This window comes from Ambystoma mexicanum, chromosome 2q (genome assembly GCF_040938575.1).
Source record: "Ambystoma mexicanum isolate Mex_15411 chromosome 2q, UKY_AmexF1_1, whole genome shotgun sequence".
Lineage (NCBI taxonomy): Eukaryota > Metazoa > Chordata > Amphibia > Caudata > Ambystomatidae > Ambystoma > Ambystoma mexicanum.
The window spans coordinates 233818717-233839301 of record NC_090924.1 but is presented as its reverse complement, the minus strand read 5'-3'; the positions used below and the strand labels follow the sequence as shown (position 1 = coordinate 233839301).

The following is a 20585-nucleotide window of genomic DNA, read 5'->3' as shown; positions in this document are numbered from 1 at the left end:
AGAGTGGTTCATCGTCCTGGGCGTAATCGTCCCCTCAACCTTTTTCACAGACCGAGGGTAGTCCGGGCCTTGGGACACAAGTGCAGACGGGTTCGCCCCCAAGTCCTGAGCTGAAGACAGGTCGATCGGCTGTTGAGGGGGAGGCGATGGTGGTGGAGGGGTCTGATCAATCAGTAGGGCCTGGGCCGGGGAAGGGACCAGCACAGTAACCGGCAGCGCTGGAAGAACCGGAGGGGTACCCAGAAGAGGGACCCGGGGAGGCGCCACCTGCGGGATGACCTTCACTATATTCTTCAGGCATCCCTTTATCTGAGGGGAATGCATGAGGAAGAGGAATCGCTCTAAGAAGAAATCCTTGCAAGCCACTGGGCCCCCAGGGGCCCTGCCCTCCGAGGCGCAAGATCTTTGCTTCTGGTCAAAGCACTGAGGTGTCGGAGGCGTATAGCCGTAAGATGTACCCCTGAAGAGACCAGATGCCTGTACCGTACAATCTGCTACCGCTTCCAGAGTGAAGGGGACTGCCATCTTCCTGCACCGGCCATTCAATGGGCACGAGCACGGGCAGGCACTGAACTGGATCCATGATGGCAGCCGCCCTGGCAGGCTCCGCCATGTGCCTCTCTGCCATTTTGAAGCCTTGCGCCATGCCCTGGCGGGAGGGCGCGAAGGGTCTGAGCCACAAGGGGCCGCAGACATGGGTCTTGCACCCGCAGCCGAAGCTTTGACTGCAGAGATCACTCTGGTAGGCGATGAGCCCTCGTCTGGATGGCCGGTAGTCGTAACACCCTGAATTTTACCCCTATCTGGACTATCACCAAGACGCCACGGCCCTTCACAACATCTATGCCACTATCCAAGCTTGGATGGCAATCAATGGCCTCTGTCTTAACGGGGAGAAGACTGAAATTCTCATCCTGGGCCAGACAAACACATTATCGAAACTAAGCCCCCAATTCAACAACTTCAACATAGACAACTCAACCATCTCCGTATCATCCTCTGTCAAGACTCTAGGTGTTCACATTGTTCAAAACTATCGATGAACAAACAAGTCAGCGCCCTAGCCTCTGCATCAGCGTTCAGAACCAAACTCATCAATGCCATTAAACCCTACTTATCCACCCCCAACCGTTTGGCCATAGCGAGAGCAACTATAGGAGCCAAACCCGATTATTCCAACGCCCTTCTAGCTGGCACCTCCTTCAAAAACATTCGCAGACTGCAAACGACACAAAACAATGCCTTCAGAGCCACCATGAGCATCCCTAGAAGAGACCAAATATCCCACGCCAGACGTGAAGCACGGTAGCTCCAGGTCAAAGACCGTATTACTCTGAAAATCCTCACCATCACTCACAGGTGCATCAACAAAACCGCTCCAACATGCCTATCTGAAGCAATATCAAGGACCACATCCACTCGCCCCACCAGAGCTCAGTACACCAACCAGCTACACATACCACACGTAAAGAGAGCCACAGCGGGAGGTCTAGGCTTCTCCTATATTGCACCGAAACTCTGGAACTCACTCCCTGCCACCCTTACAGCTGAAACTTCCATCTTTGTCTTCCGCAACAACCCCAAGGCCACTCTCCTCAACTAGCAAGTGGAGGACTGCCTCCTCCACTTCTGCCATGTATATTGTAATATTACACAAATGTAATATAACTATATTGTAACCTGTATATATACTGCTAATGACTATGTAACTATATTGCAACCTGTATATATATTGCTAATGACCATGCAACTAAGTAACTAAGCTTTGTACTGTAACAAGTGCCACAATGTCCTCGGGCTGTTGTGCGCTATATAAATACGAATAAAACAAACAAACTCACGACCTTGGAGCGAGCTCCGGTAGGCAGGATGCCCTTGGCACCTGTGCCGGATGCCATGCTGGATCGCGCCGAGGACAGACTCTTGGAGGTGGCACTCGATCACTTACCCCTTGGGGTCAAAGAGGACGACAAACATGTTCTCCCCTCCGAGGACAGCCCAGTAGGGCCCCAGAGCCCCATATCTTGGGAGCCGGTAGCCTGGATGGTCTCAGGTCTGCCCGTGGAGTGCCGGATGAGCCCATGTGCCCCTAGTCTTGCGAGCCGGTAGTCTTAGAGGCCTCGGGCTTGCCAGAAACTGAATCCAAGGAACACCTCTCTGTGGAAACCCCGGGGAAGGAGTCCTTGCGCTGTGGAGCCATTCTGAACAGAGGGCCTACCTTGTCTTGACGAGAGGTCCTGGAGACCAAGTCCTTAAGGTCGAACAGAGGAGATGTGTGGAAGATCACCCTCCACTGCGACAACCAATTCTTCAATGCCCTGTGACCGAGAGCGCTGCAAGCCGAACATGAGTCCCAGCGGAGGTCGGGCCCCAAACACTCAAGACAAAGTGCATGGTGGTCCAAGGCTGGGAATGAGTGGTCACATGAGGCACATCTCTTGAATCCTCCTGCAGCCGACAAGCGCCTGGCGAGGCACAGAGGGGAAGTTAAGCAAGATTGAAAAAACAAAAAACGGGGCAAGCGGAAAGATGCAAAAGCGTTTGCGCTGGCTGGCACGTTCGACACCGTCCGCGCGGAAAAAGGGAATGAGGATAGGCACCGGATGGAGGAAAGGGGAAAGGACATAGGATGATGATAATGTGGAGTAATAATTAGGAAGGAGGATATGAGGTGTTGAATGTTTTCTATCAAATGTTTGGCTCAAAAAGCTAATTGGCAGGATAGTATTCCAAGACTTGCTTCTGCAGTTAAAGGTAAATAGCATGTAAAGGCATTCTTAAAACTTGTTTTTAATCGCATTAAAGGAGGCATTTCCTTAATGTCTTACACAAATGGTTAGCCCAATTTTCATCAAAGCATTAATATTTGTCCAAAGCATTATTTTTTATCCAACAGATGTCAACAGAATTAAAATGAGCAAACTAAAGCCATTGGAACACTTACTGTGTGAACAAAAAACGTCTTAAAATTCTTAGCTTCAGGACGCAATTCTTGAGACCATGGAATCTCTCCTTTCAAAACTTTATTGACAGGGTCTACATAATATAAATGTGGTCCTTCTGTGAGAAGCAACTGTCGGCGTCGAGCAAACAAACCCTGGAAATGCAAAGAGCACAATCAATCATGAATGTAGTAATTCAAAAGTAAAAGCAGAAACACGTTTGCTCAAAACGTAATTGATGCAATTGACACCTTGGATAGAGACAAGAGTCTCAAATTGAAAACTTAAAAATATTCAATGTGTGCAAACAAACATATGTACTCAACAAACATTACTTCAAACCAATGAAAGCAAATGCACAGAATTCTGATCTAATTTAAAGGTTCCATGTGATAACGCAATTCTTTGAAGAAAGAACAACAAAAAGAACAATTTATTTTGGACAATTTTGTGCAGCCTTCACAAAGTGTATATATCACATTTTTGTGTGTATGTGGGGGGGGGGGCGAGTCACCTCCTCTCACTCACCGCACAGGCAAGCGGTTCCCTTGCCTACCACCACCCCAGGCTGTATCCACACAGGTGGGTTCTCTTAAGAAATTGGGGTATGAAACATCCCAAGCTCCCCCGTTCCTTCCCCTGCCAACTCCCTTCCCCCTCACAAATCATTCCCCAACACAGACCCACCGATTCAGATACACACACAAGTTTACCCACTCACTCGCCTCTCCCTTATACCCCAAAAACATTCTCCCAGACAAGCAAGCAGAGAGGGAAAGGGAAAGAGAGAGACAGAGACAGAGAGAGAGACAGAGAGAGAGACAGAGAGAGAGACAGAGAGAGAGACAGAGAGAGAGAGACAGAGACAGAGAGAGAGACACCGACAAAGACACACTGTTAGGGAGGTGTATTATTATTGTGCTTCTCCCCCTCTCCTAGTGAGACACTCAGCAGCCGGATGGTCCTCTCCATGTGTTTGCCGGCTGCTTCCTTTGACTTGGCCCGGATGAGCCAGTCGTCTAGGTACGGGTACACGTGTATCCCCTGTAGACGCAGAAAGGCCGCCACTGGTGCCAGGCACTTTGTAAAGCCCTGGGCGCCGACTCAAGTTTGAAGGGGAGGGCCTTTTATTGGTAGTGCCTTACCTTAACTACGAAGCGCAGGAATCTCTCTCTGATGCTTCTCGTGAATGGGGATGTGGAAATATGCGTCCTCCAGATCCCGCAATGTCAAGAAGTCTCCTTCCTCCAGTTGGCCGAGCACGTGCTGCAACGTGACCATCCTGAATTTTTGGGACTTGAGGTATTTGTTGAGAGGCTGCAGATCTAGAATGGGCCGCCAACCCCCAGTCGTCTTCACCAAGAAGTATCTTGAGTAGACTCCGGAGCACTTGAGTCACTTTGGAACCAGCTCTATCGCCCCCTTTCCTATCACGGCCCAAACTTCCTGCAGGAGCTGAGGGGTGTGCTGCTCCTGCCGGGCCACCGGAGGTATCCGCAGACACTTTGGCTGGAACTAGTGCGTCAGTGGGCGAGAGCGACCAGCACCCATCGATCAGTGGAGATGATCTTCCACTCACTAAGCCTGCCAGCCGGCCTCCCACCAGGCCCAGACGACCTGGTTGGTTCATTCCTGCTTCGGGGCCTGCGTGCAGTCTTGGGAGAGACTATGTCGGCCACCTCCACCGAAAGCCTTGAACGTCCTCTGTAGGACTCATGGGTCGTGGCCCGGACTGACGGTATGAAGAGGACCTTCCGCCAAAACCCTTCAACGAACTGTCAAATTGTCCGCCGGAGGCACGAAAGGACAGGCTGTCTTGAAGAGTGCCCAAGGCATGGGCCGTCTCAGTTTCAGTCTTAATGGCCTGCAACGACTCGTCGATAACCTTCCCAAAGAGGTTTTCCCTCAAGGGCATGTCTAGAAACCTCATCTGGACCTCCTGCCGAAAGTTGGTGGCTTTCAGCCAGCCATGACGACGGAGGCAGACACCGTTCCCCATCTATCGGAACCTTGTGTCTGCGATGGCCAGGGCCACCGTGATGGCATGGCCCAATGCCACCTCCCCCTCCTGGAGATGGAAAGTGCTTCGACTCGCTTGTCAGGTAGTAACACCAGCAGTGGGGTCATTTTATACCACTGCTCCCTGTCGTACCTGGCCAGAATAGCAAGGGCGTTGGTCGCCTTGACTGCAGATGCCGCCAAGTAGATTACTCCTCTTCCCATGGCATCCAACTTCTTCCCCTCGCTATCAGGAGTAACGTAGGATGAAGGCAAGGGGTTAGAGGACTTCTTCCTTGCTGCCGCTTGCGGACTCCGGCACCTGGTATTTCTTCTCAAGCCGATCCCTCTTGGTCGGGCCGTGGCCGCGTTCCTCATTAAAGCTAGGCCTTCCTCCCAAAAGTCGTCCAGCAGAGGCACCGTATAGATGGTCTTCCCCCTTGTACTTGTGTTGTGGATATAGGAAACTTCCTTCCTAATCACCTCCGGTATCAATTGGATGAGTTCCGATGCATTGGCGACCATGGCATGGAACAACCCCACCTCGTCCAGGGGAAGAAGCCCTTGGCTGCGGCAAACTGCCTGTCGTGCCCATGTTGTCTGTGCCCGTCCCTGTCTCCCTGGGGGGTGGCCACTTGTGGAGGTTGATGCGGCGGTGTAGGGTGCTGCTTCCTCTTTCGCTGGAGGTTGGTCCAGGCACACCGGGCCAGTGGTGTTGTCAGCAACCGTTTCTGAATCTCTGACACCAGGGTGTGCAGGGTCGAAAGAATGTCCAGCAATACGTCCTCAGAAGGGTCGGGCCCTGCGCCCTCGGCGGGTCCGCCGTTGTCACCTCTGTCGTAGTCACCAGCATCAGGGTTTTCAGCGTTGTCTCCTCCCACGTCCTCCTGGATCATGTGGACGGACGCCCGGTTCGCCTTGTCCGAGGAAGAAATATCTGTGCCCTGGAGTACGCTTCATGCCCCGCCCCCCCTTTGTTTTTGCATCCCAGTGAGTCGGTTTTGGGCTCAGGGATGGCATCCTCTTCTCCGGTGTCCTCTTCGCCAGCTTGGCCAATGTCCCCCGTCTCAGGGGCAGCGAAACTCTGGGTACTGCCGGGGCTACCTTGCCTGGGTCAGCCGCGTTAGCCCTCGAGAGGGTGGCCACCACCAACTCTATTGTTGATGACTTCACTTGGGCCGCCTGGGGTAGGTCAGTTGTCTTTTCCTGTGCCTTAGTTTTCTCTGGCTTTTCCTGCAGCTTTGCCGGGAGGAGCTGGAGGCAGATGGTCAAGATGAGCTTGCCCCGCACCCCCGGCGGAAACTGACTTGCAGTGCTTGGCATTGTCTTGGGCCCCCACTGATGGAGCACCCTCAAAGGACTTACAAGCCTGCTCTTCGGACCGGCCGGTCCTAGTTGAGACATGCCCTTGCTTCCCGCACGGGCCAGAGGACTTGGCGCCGAGCCACACTGCCAGCCTACTGTGACTATCCTTTATGGTTCTTTTGGAGCACCCGAGGCAAATTTCGCTTCCCTGTGATCTGGAAGGAGACAGAGGCACTGGAGGTGTTTTGCCTATTCAAACATATTCTGCAGTCTGCAGCTGGAGCAGAGCTTGAAAAGGGAGCTTCCCCCTTTCTCCTCCTCCGACATGGTCCGGACTGCAGAGTAGGTCCGATGGCCTTCTGGAATCTTCAATGAAACTATGACAATTCTTGCCCTTGAGGGCCATTGAAATTCACTGACAAACTGTTCCCCACTTGTTGGCAGATGTAGAGAACGAGCACACAAGCTCTGTTTGCCAAAAATCGATCAGCTCACTGATTGGCTTACAGAAGAACAAGTTACTTACCAACTGGTAATGTTCTTTCGACTGGATGTCCCTCCCACGTATTCCTCATCTATGACAGTCGTATCTCACCAGCTTCGGAATTTTTTTTTTGGCAGAGGGCGATGTGCACGAGGTTGTGGCATCAATGTCCCTCGAGGGCCGCCGTGGCGTGTCGACGTCACTCATAGTAGAAATAGCTTGTGTCGCGCCAGATGGCTTCAGTTCTGTTTTTTCATTAAATAGAGGAACCATCCAGTCGTGCCCCAGACTGTAAACTCTTCGCAAACGCGAAGTGCGAATCACGTAAATTGTACAGCGGGGTAGGTTGGGAGGGGCGATGAGGAATACGTGGGAGGAACTTCTAGTCGAAAGAACATTACCAGTTGGTAAGTAACTTGTTCTTCGAATGGATTGTGTCCTCCCACGTGTTCCTCATCTATGATAGACTCCCAAAGCAGTAAGAATTCAGGAGGTGGGAGTACTATTTAGCTTTATCATGGATGGAATGAAGTACTGCTTTTGCAAATAGGTCCTCTTGGGAAGATGAAGACTCTAAGCAGTAATGCTTAACAAAAGGTATGAATTGATGCCCAAGTTGCAGCTGAGCAGATGTCAATTATGGGACTCCCCCTCTGAAGAGCCGCAGAAGTAGACATGCCCCTCGCGGAATGAGCCTTATGCCCTTCCGGCAGTTCCTTCCCCGCTAGCTTGTAACACTCTACTATAGCCAGAATAATCCAGCAGGATATAGTTTGTTTTGTCACCGCTAATCCTAATTTAGGAGCAGTATAGCCCACAAAAAGCTGGTCATCTTGGCGTAATCTTGCCATTCTCGCTAAATAAAAATTCAGAGCTTCAAATGAAGTGGAGGGTAGAAAGTTTGAAGTATTTTTTGCGACAGGTGAAAGTCAGAAACTACTTTTGGCAAGAAAGATGGTTTAACCTTAAGAACTACCTTATCCTTCTGAAAGACAGTATAAGGAGGTGTGCATGAAAGAGCCTACAACTCACCCTGCGGGCTGATGTTAATGCCACAAGAAGGCTCAAATGGTATGCCTGTTAGAAACTTCAACACAAGATTTAAATCCCAGGTTGGGACATGAAATGGTACTGGAGGGTACACATTAGTGAGTCCCTTCAGAAATTGGATAACTAATGAGGAGCGCTTAAAGATGGAAAGTGCAGCCAAAATTGGCCAGATGCAATAGGAAGGACAGCACTATAGGAGTGCCACATTGAAAAAGATCCACATTCTTGTCCTTGCACCAGTTACTGAACTTATTCCAACGACACCGGTACAAGGATGTTGTTGCTGGCCTTCTGGCCAAAAGCAAAACTTCTGTTACATCGTCCGGGATGTCTCATTCCTTATAGCTCAGCCTCTTAGAAGCCATGCGTGAAGGCGGAGTGTCTTGACCTCTCGATGGAGAACCTGACCTTCGTCTTCCGAGAGAAGATGCTCTCTTTGTGGAAGACGAACTGGAGGGCAGATGGACATGTCCAGAAGGTCTGGGTACCACGTCTTCCGGGCCCAATCCGGAGCAATTAGGATCATGGTTTTCCCAAACTTTCTCAACCTCCTGATTACATGAGGAATGACAGGGACTGGAGGAAACGCGTACAGGAGTGGAAACTCCCAGTCCACTACGAACGTGTCCCCTAGATCTCCTCTCGGAGGAAATTCCCTTGAGCAATACTGTTCGCACTTCCGAGGTGAACAGATCCACTTGAGGGGTTCCCCAAAGGGAGAAGATCTCTTGAAGGACTTCCTGAGCTAATTCCCGCTCAGAGAGTCAGCTGCTGCGTTCTGCTCTCCATCTAGGTGAACTCCCAACAGAGAGATTCCTTCTTTTATTGCCCATAACCAGAGCTGCATTGCCTCTCTGCACAGTGGTAGTGCCCCTGCGCCGCCTCTCTTGTTGAGGTAGTACATGGTCAGTGTGTTGTCCGTCATTATCAGGATGTTCTTTTCCGTACAGAGGGCAGGAAGGCTTTTAGCGCTTGTCTGATCGCGCTTAGCTCCATAAGGTTGATGTCTAGTTTGGACTCTGATGGAGTCCAATGACCGCCGATTGTCAGATCGTTGGCGTGGGCTCCGCCCTCCCCATGAGTGAGGCATCCGTCACTACGCGATCTCCGGCCATGTCTGCCAAAAAGATTCCCCCTCGAGAATATTGTCCGCAGGCCCACCATAGAAGGTCTTGAGCCACTCTGCTGGGGACCTGCAGAAGATCTCACATATTCCCCAAAAAATGGGACCATTGAGTCCTGAGGGCTCATTGAAGGGATCTCATTCTTAATCTGGCCTCTGGCACCAGAAAAATGCAGAATGCCATGAGGCCGAGCAACCTCAGAAAATAGTAGATCGGTAGATGTTGGGCATTTTGGAATTTTGTTACAATCTGCAGAGGTTGTTGAGCTCTCACCTAGGGAGGCGAGGCTTTGCCCGAGGAAGTATCTAGGACCACTAAGATGAACTGGAGTCTTTGGAATGGTATCATATGGGACTTCTTGTAATTGAGGGAGAAGCCCAGTCTGTGTAGGAAGTGGCAGGTGATCTGCAGATGTTCCTGGGTCTGTTCAGGGTGAACAAGCCTTGATTAACCAATTGTCCAGGTAGGGGTAGACGTGAATCCCCCCCCCCTCTCCTGAGACTTGCTGCCACTACCGCCATCAGCTTGGTGAAAACCCTCAGGGCAGAGGTCAGCCCGAATGGCAGAACTCGAAACTGATAATGAGAGCCACCAACCGCGAACCTTCGGTACTCTGTGCTTGAGATGTATTGGCACATGAAAGTAAGCATCCTGAAGGTCCAATGATACCAACCATTCTTGGAATTGGAGAGCCTGAAGGATCTGAGAAAGTGTGACCATCTTGAACTTGTCCTTCCTGAGGAACTTGTTCAAGCTTCTTAAGTCCAAGATGGGTCTCAGTCCTCCGTCCTCCTTGGGGATGAGAAAATAAGGGCAATACCAACCCTTGTTCCTATCCGCTACAGGTACATGTTCTATTGCTCCTTTCGCTAGCAGGGTTAAAAAGTCCTGCACTAAGAGCGGATCAGGAATTTTGACAGAGCTGGCCCTCGGTGGATGATCTCGAGGCATCTTTAGAAAAGGAAGGCAGCAACCATGGGAAACTTTTTCCAGTGCCCAAGCATCTGAAGTAATACACCGCCATTCGTTCAGATGCTGAGAGATCCTGCCTCCTCCACTGGGGTCTTGTGGGCTAAGGCCTCAGAGAGGGTTGGAGACAGCTGTAGCAGCTACTGAGGGCAAAGATGCCGCTACTGAGGTTGATTTAGCACTCCTTTCTAGTCCACCACGAGGGAACTTTCTTTGTCCTTTCTGTACAGCCCGTCCTTTTCCTCTACCAAAGGAGTAGTAACGAAAAGAATGACCTCTCCAGGAAGATGAGCCTGAATAAGATTGCTGAGGTTGCCAAATGGAGGCGCTAAGGGACTTAGCCGCCGCCCTCGAGGTCTGCAGCTTCTCCAAGCTTTCGTCCGCCTTGTTGGTGAACAATTTAGAGTCATCAAAAGGCATGTTGAGAAGCCTGGCCTGTATGTCCGGTGCAAACCCCGACATTTTCAAGCACGCAAATCTGCGCAGTACCGTGCTTGCAGCCATGGATCGGCTAATGCTGTCAGCAGTATCCAGCCCTACTTGGAGACACTCCCCCCATCGCCTCCTTGCCATCCTTAATTATATTCAGAAAGCCTTCCCTTTCTTCGCCTTCTGCAATATGTTCAGCCGCCCCTTTAATATACAGTCCCACAGAGAATGGATAAACCTGGCAAGGGTACAGGTGACATTCGTGGACATTAGGGCCATACTGCCTGAGGTAAACCCCTTGCGGGCCCAAGCATCCACTTTCTTATCCTCTCTATCTGGGGGAATAGAGGGATAGGCTGGCCGACTGGAAGACGACGCAGCCTGGATCACCAGGCTCTCAGGTGTAGGGTGTTTCCTGAAATAATCAGGGTCGCTGGAAGATGATCTATACTTTCTGGTAAAGCTCCTATTAATATTTGAAACAGACTCGGGAATCTCCCAGTTTGTTTCCATCTTCCTTTGTAGAGCCATATGGAAGGGTAGAACTGGGTCTTTTTGCGGACCCTGATTCAGGATGTCTGTCTTATCTTCCTGCTCAAAGGTTGGTGAAGCTCTGCTCCAACCCATAAATTCAGTCACATTGTTCATAAGGTTCCTGTACCCCGAATCAGCATGTTCTGAAGGGTCAGGTTTTGCAAACTCCAACTCTGGTGAGGTATCTAAGCCACTGGCAGAGTGGAGGGAGGTGCAGAGGTCTTTCAACCTTGACTCAGGGTCAATTAGTTCCTTAGGAACTTCCCTAAAGCCAAATTTGACTCCTAACAGAGAAACATCCTCCGCAGAGACACTTTCCTCTTCAAAAATAGAGGACACTGACTTAAGTTTCTTTGACACAACCAGGGATCAACTGGATTCCTGGGTCGAAGTCTTTGAGTCTTTGACTTCTTATTGTCAGGTCGAGAAGGTCGAGACTCCGACTTACTGCTTGTCGAAATAATTTTTGACCTGCCTGCGTCGTCCAAGGGAGCGACCGGGGTCCGACACTTGCGAGGCTCCTTTGAGGGGGGGGGGGGGGGGGGGGGAGTCGAGGCCACGTTCTGAAAGATTTGCGTCATTTCCACCATAAAAGCATTCCACTTGCTGGGAGAATCCGACTTAGTCGGGCATCGTATGACCTCAGGGGAGATGTCTGATGACGAAGAGGGAGACCTGCAACATCTCTTCTTCGACTTCTTAGAAGAAGAAATCGAAGAATGTCTTGACCGACTCCTTGATCGAGACCTCTTCAAGTGTTTATGCCGAGTGGAGTCTCTGGACTCCTCAGTCTTTTTGTATTTCTTCAAAGAGCCTTCAAAGCATCCGACCCCACCGCTAATTTACCTTTCCCTTTAAAAAGAGCTTTTTGAGTCAGACTGACAGTCGCTGCAGTCGTCGTCTCGATGGTCTTTACCCAGACACTAAAGGCAAACGTGGTGCGGGTCTGTGATGGACATTTTGGCCCCATAGTCATAACACTTTTTGAAACCCGATTTAGGGGTCGAATGAGTAGAGGAGGACATTTTCTCTCGAGGAAAAAACAAAGCGTGCCGTTCTTCTCAAAGTGAAGCCCGGAAAAACGGAGCTTAAGTCAATGGGCGCGGCACAAGCTATTTGTACTACGAGTGTCGTCGACACGCAAGGGCGGCCCTCGAGGGACATTGATGCCACAACCTCGTGCACAGCTCCCTCTGCGAAATGGTTTTTCCAAAGCACAGAGCTGGTGAGATACGACTGTCATAGATGATGAATACGTGGGAGGACACAATCCATTCGAAAATACAGTTTGTAAGTGAAACAGTTTTTTTCTTATACCGAGGATTCCCGGCCTGACGTCGAGAACTATTCACGAGCATGTGAATCCATGCCAGACCCAATGCCGGAGAAGAACAAGTTACTTTCTTACCTGGTAACGTTCTTTCGATGGGATGGTCCGACGACATATTCCGTATCTATGACGGGTAATGTTCACAGCTGTGCTGCTTTGGAAAATCTTTGGCATCTGCGTCCTGCGTCGATGACGTCGATGCGCCGTCCGAGGACCTCCTCCGACGGCCGACGTCACCCGATGTGATAAGTAGGACGCACGACGCCCATAGCCTCAGTTATAGTTTTTTCCCAGAACGTGTGCCACCAGTTTTCTGCCAGTCAGACACACAAGGCCTTGCGGAATGCAAGCTGCAATCGCAAAAGAAATTCTGCAGCGGAGAAGTCAGGGAGGGAGCCATATGGAATATGTCGTCAGACCATCCCATCAAAAGAACGTTACCAGGTAAGAAAGAAACTTGTTCTATGACAGACTCCCAAAGCAGTACCAAGCAAGGAGGTGGGAAAGAATTTAGAATACAAATTTAGCATGCCCAATCAAATTGCGGAATAGAGAACTGCCTTGCCAAAGGCCAGATCTTGCCCTCTGAAGGAATCAAGGGAATAGTGACGTACAAAAGTATGTACTGAAGCCCAGGTGGCTGCATCACAGATGTGACGAATAGGAACTCCCCTCTGCAGGGCAGTAGACGCAGCCATTCCTCTGGTAGAATGGGCCCGCAAGCCAGCCCGAGGGTCCTTACCCGCCAAGCGGTAACACTCGGAGATAGCTAAAATAATCCAATGAGACAAAGTCTGTTTCGTCACAGCTTGTCCCAAACACTTCCCAGCGTAACCAATGAAAAGTTGATCGTCCACTCAGACCCGGGACATGCGCGAAATATAAAAGCTCAACGCTCTCTCTCTTACAGGGGATTCTGTGTGTACCTGAATTGGATGCAGTATCAATGCTTTGGTGTGATCCAATTCTGTCGGTGAGGGTACACGTGGTGATTCAATGCTCACTGATTAGTTTCTCCTGGGGAAAGAGAACAAATGCAAAAGAGCCACTACCTCGTTTTTAGTGGATTTTAGAGATCGGTGCAGCAGGAAAAGTATAATAATAGCTGTGCCGATTTGTTATTGGTGTTGTGTTGTAATCTAAGACATTTAGTGGGGGTATACAATGTATCCTATGCACTAAAGAGGTGGCGGTCAGTGCTTGTTACGTGATTGTGTATAAAGAGTAAAATATATGGGTCAAAATTTCTATATCTTTAACAAATAGACCCCAAAGGTGAAGCACTAGTCATTCTATAGTGCCGGCCGTGAGAAATCGCTGACAGTTCATTATGTTATCGAAGGAGGGAGACACTGGTCTGCAGGCACGGCAGAGTTTGCCGAGGGGAGCCCCGCCCGCTTACCTTCTGTGCGAGTCAGCAGAAAGTTGTGCACACGGGAAGCTGGAGGCTCTCCGTCTCACCCGTCCTGCCTAGCTTGAAGGGTGTGTCCGTTACGCGGCTATTTTCTAATTTGCCGTAACCATGGCGAGCGCACATGCGCTGTAATGGTATTTGGGAGCGTTGTCATGACAACTGAAAATGAAAGCAACTCGAAGTTGAAAGGGGAGAGGATGTCGGTGCTTGCCTGTCTAGGCCACTCACAGTGGATTTCAATAATGAAAAGGTGCCGTGGTAGGTTTTGAAGGCGTTCTATGTAAATTGTTTGAAGGAATAAATGCACTTGTCCTTTTTTCAGGGACGGGTTCAGAGTATGTAAGAATGTCAGACTCTTGACGTAGTGGGATAGCATGAGCATGGATCAAGAGGGTAGAAGGGATGGATCATAGGGGCCAGAGCGTGGGGGCAGTACACGGTCAGGCAGGGCGATAAACGTCTTGGTTGTCAGATTGGAGTGAAGGAAAAAAATAGGACAGAAAGTTCTTATTGTCATTGTAAACAGTTAAAGGGAAAGAGTAGAGGAGACCCCATAAGGTATGAATTGTCTACAAGTGGCAGGGGCTTGTGAAGCCTAATATGGTTGTGGGACTGGCAATACAGAAGGGGGTGAAATGCTGGTCCACCATCCCGTTGCCAATATGGGGTGGTTATAGAAATAATTCTGTTATACTACTGGTTGGACCAGTTCATTTAGGCCATGATTGTAAGTGTCTAATCGATTAATCCATCTGGATTCTTTTCTCAGAAGGCTTTGTTGAGTGTCAGGGCTTCCCTTGATTTTTTCAACTACCCACCATAAGATGTTATTCGGGGTATGATTGGCCGCTAAGTAATTTTCCACTAGGGGTGCTGTTAAATTCTTGCATCTGATTCGGGACCTGTGTTCAGAAATCCTAATGTTTATCGCTCTTGTTGTTTGACCTATGTATCGAAGACCACACGGGCATTCGATACAATAGACCACGTTCTGGCTCTTAAAATTAGTAAGATCCCTCAACGTCCATTTTCGTTGTCCGATTTGAAAACTGCTAATCTTTTTAGTAAATTGACAGGCCACGCAGCTGCCGCATGGGTGATGGCCTTGCAGTGGTCTTAGTGTCCGCATTGGATTTTTACTTGGTTGGAATTGTGAGTGTACCAGGTATTCTTTGATATTTTTGGCCCTCTTATAGGCAAATCTGGTAATTGGTTCACCCGGCAGGTTCAGGCGTGCTATGTGCCAGTGTTTACTGATAATCTTCTTAACTTGTGAGTTATGAGTACCGAAAGTAACAACACAAGTAAGGCGATCTTCTTTGGTCACTGGGTCCCGTTGTAGATCAAGAAGCGTGTCTCTGTTGCTATTATGTGCTCTTTTCTTGGCTTGTTCCAACTGTTTTCTAGGGTAGCCTCTTGTTCGTAGTTGGGAGGTTAGACTCTCAGCATGTCGATTGAAGTGTTCAGGCACAGTACAGTTCCTTCGGATCCGAAGATATTGACCATAGGGTAGATTGTCCTTAATATGGGCTGGGTGGTTGCTGGCATAATGTAGTAGTGTGTTCCTGGATGCTGGTTTTCGGTATAGATCACATATTTTTTTACCGTCTTTGTTTCGGATAGATAAATCCAGGAATTTAATCTCTGAGTTACTGTGCTCCATAGTGAACTGAATGTCAGTGTTGCATGTATTAATCCAAGTCCAAAAGGAAGTTAGTTGAGGGATGGTACCGGTCCATATGAAGATGATATCATCTATGTACCGGTACCAGTTACTGATCTGAGACTGCCACATGTTAAGGTTCGAGAGTACAAATTCTCTTTCGAATTTTGCCATAAACAAGATTGCCAAACTGGGGGCAAAAGCTGCGCCAATGGCGGTACCTTTTGTTTGGAGGTATAGTGAGTTGTCAAAGGTGAAGAAATTTCTATGAAGCGCTATTGACATTAGCTCTAGGATAAAGTTGGTGGGGGTCCTGTTTGGGAGCTCAGCAGTAAGCCATTCCCTGACACATTAGATTGCTTCTTCCTGAGGAATACCCGTATAGAGTGACTTGATATCCATGCTTACCAAAAGTTGTTGATCCGGGTTGAATTCTAAACCTTCAAATATGGTGATGGTATGTGTGGTGCCCCGGAGGTAAGTGGATGTGTTTGTGCTAATGGGTTGCAGGAAGAAGTCAATTAATTTACAGAGTGGTTCAAGAATGGATCCACATCCAGAGACTATTGGGCGGCCAGGTGGATTGTCAGGGTCCTTGTGCATCTTAGGAAGCGTGTAGAAACATGGGGGTTCTGCCTCGTGGTCTAATTAAGAATTCAGATTCTTTTTTAGAGAACCAATCGAGTTGTAGTGCGAATTTGACAGTTTTGGAGATTTCTTGGCATATTTCTCGTGTAAGATCCTTACGAAGGACAGTGTAACTGTCTGGGTCATTAAGTAATGCCAGCACCATGTTTTTGTACTGGTCGATGGACATAATGACTAGACCACCACCTTTATCGGAAGGTTTAATGATGATATTTTTGTTTTTTTTACGTGAGATCAGAGCTTGTTTTTCTGCTAGAGTCAAATTATGTTTGGTCTTGATTGTCTTGGTTTGTAGTTTGGCTAGGTCTTTCAAAATACATCTCTCGAATGTTAATAGTTCACTCAGTATTTGACTGTCAGAGGGCGTAAATGAAGAGGGATTGTGTAGACCAGTGTCTTCCTCGTGTTCCTCTGCCTCTAGGTTGTGTTCTTGAAAAAATGTTCATAGCCTTACTTTGCGTAGAAAGGTACGGACCTCCATTTCAGAGTCGTACCATCAGTTCGACCTGTAGGTACGAATGGTAGGCCGTTAGTTAGGACTGAAGTTTCAGCCTCTGAGAGTGGAATTCCAGCTAAGTTAAAAATAGGGATTGTTTCAAAATGCTAGAGAGTCAGCCAGCCAATCACGCCAGAGTGCATTTGGGTCTCCTAGGAGACTAAGCACGTGGAGTTTCGGGCACCTGCCTCTTTTCCTGCCCACCCCAGACACTCGGGCGCCAGAGGCGGTCTACAGTCCTGAAGCCCGCCAAAGGCGTAGAAACAAAGGGACCAAACCTTGTTTGCCACGCCGAGACAAACTCTAGAAGGACCTTTCCAAAAAGAAATGGTGAAAAAACAAGACCAGGACCCTTTTAAACAGAGGGGGCTCAGACGCCATAATGAAAAACATGGCTTGCGCGATTTTACGCTACCGGTGTTCGCGGTCGGGAAAAATCATGGTAGTTCGCTGTAAAACCACTGCCACCAGCCAATTCAAGAGGAAAGGGTAGCATTTGACTGCTACATGAGTTTCTAGACATATGTGATACTAAGTAACCCCTCCAGCACTATTGTAAGATAGGGTGTGCTGGGTCTAGGAATTTGAAAAGACTAGTAAAGTTAAATTTCACTTTACTTTCTCTGGGAAACAATAGTTGACAGTAGTTGATCCCAGAGAAGGTATTTACACCTTGGGATAGCGTAAAAGGGTTCCCGTGTCACTGCACTGAGGGTGCTGTGTGACACAAATGAAAATATGATGCCTATGAAGTTGTCTAAAACTCCACAATCAAAGAACACAAGAGTAAAACATATTCAAAATACATGAGAGACTGGGAAAAAAGGCTCACACTCTCCAGGTAAAAAAAAAATCAAGTCCTCAAAATTCAGCAAAGTTGCTGGGGGTCTCGAAGGTGAAGGGAATTAGCACATTTATAAGAACTCTCCCTAACACTAGGCGTCTCATTATAGATCTAAGTAAAAGGATGGCCTGGCTAGTTGGAGCCTTTTCCTTGAGGATATCCTCCACGAAGTCCGAGTCTGGAGCAGTTTTGTGCTTTGAAATTTTAAAATGGTTGGCTGCTCTTTTTAAAATGGAGTTGAACAACATCTGGTCGTCAATCGGTGATGAATCCCTTTGTGGAGGATAAGAAGGGTGATCTAGACAGATGGCATCCTGGTCAGCGGTATGTGTTGGAAGTCAGCCAAGGGCCCTGGTCCTGTGCCTGATCCTGATCCCAGTCTGGGTCCTGATCAGCTGGGTCTTGTTCAAAGGGTTTAAGTTCTTCATAAGAATCTTCCTGGGTTGGGTCATCTGGTACATCCAAGATGTCTTCTTGGTGTCCCTGTGCAGAGGTGGGGAGTCTAATTTGGAGGGGATAGTGCAGGCATCCACTTCACTAGGTCTCTTAGGTATGATGGATCGGTCTGAAAAGTCAATTAACACTGACATTTTGTCCATTAATTGCTCAAACCTTTTTCTGGTCCATAGAGAGGAAGCTGAATAGTCAGGTAGGGGGGTTGCGGGAAGGGCTGCTCAGAAGGGGAAGATTTTCCCAATAAAGTCTTCGAGAGAGGCTGAGCGGCCTCAGAATAGTCCTCTCTGCGAGAGGGAGTGACCTTGTTCTCTGTGGCTGCCAAAATGCTAGCCGCAAGGCTTTCGCTAATCTTCTGCGGCTGCATTGAGGGTTTTGATGTGCCCGAAGACGCTGTTGCGGTCAACGACTCACCGGGTCCTTAAGCGCTTCTAAGCGCTTGGATGGCGTGTCGATGACAGTGCGTCTTTTAGGCGGAACGCCCATTCCAGTCGCATGCCGCAAATGCGGTTGCAGGGAGGGCGTTGAACCGCAAGGATCGGCAGGTGCAGTTGAAATTTCCGGCGGTCCTGTGGGTGTTGTGTGCTTCTTCGATCACTCCGTCAAGAGGCCTTAGGGGGTTGTCTGCTTGTGTACACGTGGTGTGTGGGTGCCCTTGTCGCCGGGGTGTGACTTCCCCCCCATAACAGGGCCGGCTGCCTGTCTGTCAGGGATGGGCATTTGGGAGCATGAAGGCTCCACCAAGAGGTCGATGGCTTCCAATTCAGAGCCATGGCTGCCAACGGATTCCTTGTCGTCCGAGGCGACTGCGCTGACGGGGGAAAGGTTTTCGGCCTGCACAGCGTAGGCTGCCCACCGTTTAGTCTGCCTTTAACTGTCTTTGGTCGAAAGTTTCAGGCTTTGCACGAGCGCTCGTCGCAGTCACGAGGAAGATACCAATTCCATCAGTGATGGGTGTCCTTCCATGGAAATGTGACGTTACACGACTGACAGAGGTTAGCGGCAGCCAGACCAAGAGAAGAGAGGGGTGAAGGAAATACATTCTCAGAGAGGAATAAAACCCAGGGCCCCACTCTCCCTAATGTAAGGGTTAAGCCAGAGGGCCGAAGCCACGCGGTCAACTGTCGCAAGCAGTTGCAGATGTTGTCAGCGGCAGAAAACCCACAAAGCAGTAGTCAAGAAGATTGTTTGGGAATGACTAGATGACCGTAGGTCGTGGGAACCAATTTAGCAATATAAAACTCTTACGAGCTTTTCATAAGCAACCAACTAGGTTGGCGGAAAAAAACAATCTGGTGGGACCTCGACACGCAAGGGATTTTGGGTGCACACATTCGGAATAGAGTTACAGTCACGCCCATGTTGACGTCCCCTTTCGATCTTCGGAAGAAATGTGCAATACTCCTTAATTTACACTACATGTCAGACTATATGCAAAGCATGTGAATCTAAGCAGATCCATAAGCATCAGAAATATATATTCATCCAGTGGGTCAGGATATGTTGTCGTTGCTCCTCAAAGGCCGTGCCCACACCCACGACTCCAGGGTTCCAGACCGCACTGCTAGGCTCTGAAAAACAGGGTGTCCAACTGGGTCACATATGCGTAGGCCACTGACCCCAGTTACAGACCTTATTGCCTCGCCTGTTAGCGCAAACCAATACTTCACCGTAGTGGCCTCAGAGCTGATGCACCCCCTGCGCCTTCCCAACGCAGACTGCGTGGCCCGGGGAAGCAGCCTTACCATGATAACAGGACGCCGCCACCTTGCCAGCAGTCAGGTCTCCGTCTCAGTCACTGCACTTCACTCTGGGGCCGCTTTGGGCTCCTCCCGACCCCTGAGCACAGACGCAGTTCGGCCTGTCGGGGGCCCACTAATGCCCGTATCCCGCTGTCATGCCCTTCATGCTGCGTGGCCCTGCCTGCCTCCCCAGTGGTCTGCACCGCAGTCTTGCAGACGCCACAGCACGGACACCTGGGAGGGGTCGCACAGAGCAGCAATGAGGGTGCAATTGAGCTGCTAGACGGTTCGGGGGTGCCTCCTCTGACAGGCCTCTCTTCCCCGGGGTGTCAATGCAGGCCGGCCTCGCTTAGAGTGGCCCCGGGCACATCCTCACTCTGCCGCTCATCAATATGCTGATCCCTGCCGAACCAGAGGTCGGATTTGCCCGAGGGTTGGCCACATTAAGCAGGACCCTTGCCGCCGCCACCACCTGTCACCTTCCACCACTATTAATTTGTCACTTTCCAGGTTATTAAAGTTATCAGGATCTTGCTGGAGCGAGAGCTTTCCCTCAAGCTGCCATCTCCATTGTTGTTCAGCAGCGCCCCCTTTCTATGTTAAATCTTCCTCACATGTTAGTCCCCCAAGAAAGTTTTGCTGGATTTTGTGATTATTTTTCAATATTCTGGGTGAGTGGGAATCTTTTTCCCCTTTCACCCTTTCTTTTACTCTTTTTATGGGTGACCTTATATCTCTCCATGGTGTATGTTTGGATTTACAGTTCCCTATAACATTTGGGCTGAATGTATTTTCTTATGGCAACTCACAGCATCTTGTGTGCAGTGTCGCTGGGTTGTCCCTGGGGCTTCCCTTTTGAAATTCTCTTTATTTAGCTTGGGTGAACTACTGTTCCCTAAGGTAGAGAGGAATTTGTATCCCCTTTACATTTTATATGCAAGACAAGCACACCCCACCTTATGTGGAGTGCGGAGGAGCTGCATGGTATCCCCTTTCTCACTAACCTAGTAACATTTTTGTTACTGTGGCAAGCTAACTCATGGCTGGTGGCAGTGAATCCTTTAATTACTTTTTAGCTAATATTACCCGCAAGCACTCAAACCAGCTGCAGTAATGCACAGAAAGGTCACCATTCTGCTAGAATGGGGGCTTGCTTCTTC

At 49.3% G+C, this 20585-nt stretch overlaps 1 protein-coding gene across 1 annotated transcript in view; it reads right to left on the bottom strand.

Moving 5' to 3' along the window:
- PDPK1 (3-phosphoinositide dependent protein kinase 1) overlaps nt 1-20585 on the bottom strand; it is a 1145521-nt gene that overhangs the window by 116774 nt on the left and 1008162 nt on the right. The window contains exon 13 of the mRNA XM_069647190.1: nt 2945-3097. Within this exon, the coding sequence (XP_069503291.1) occupies nt 2945-3097 (153 nt within the window). The remainder of the gene's footprint in view (nt 1-2944; nt 3098-20585) is intronic.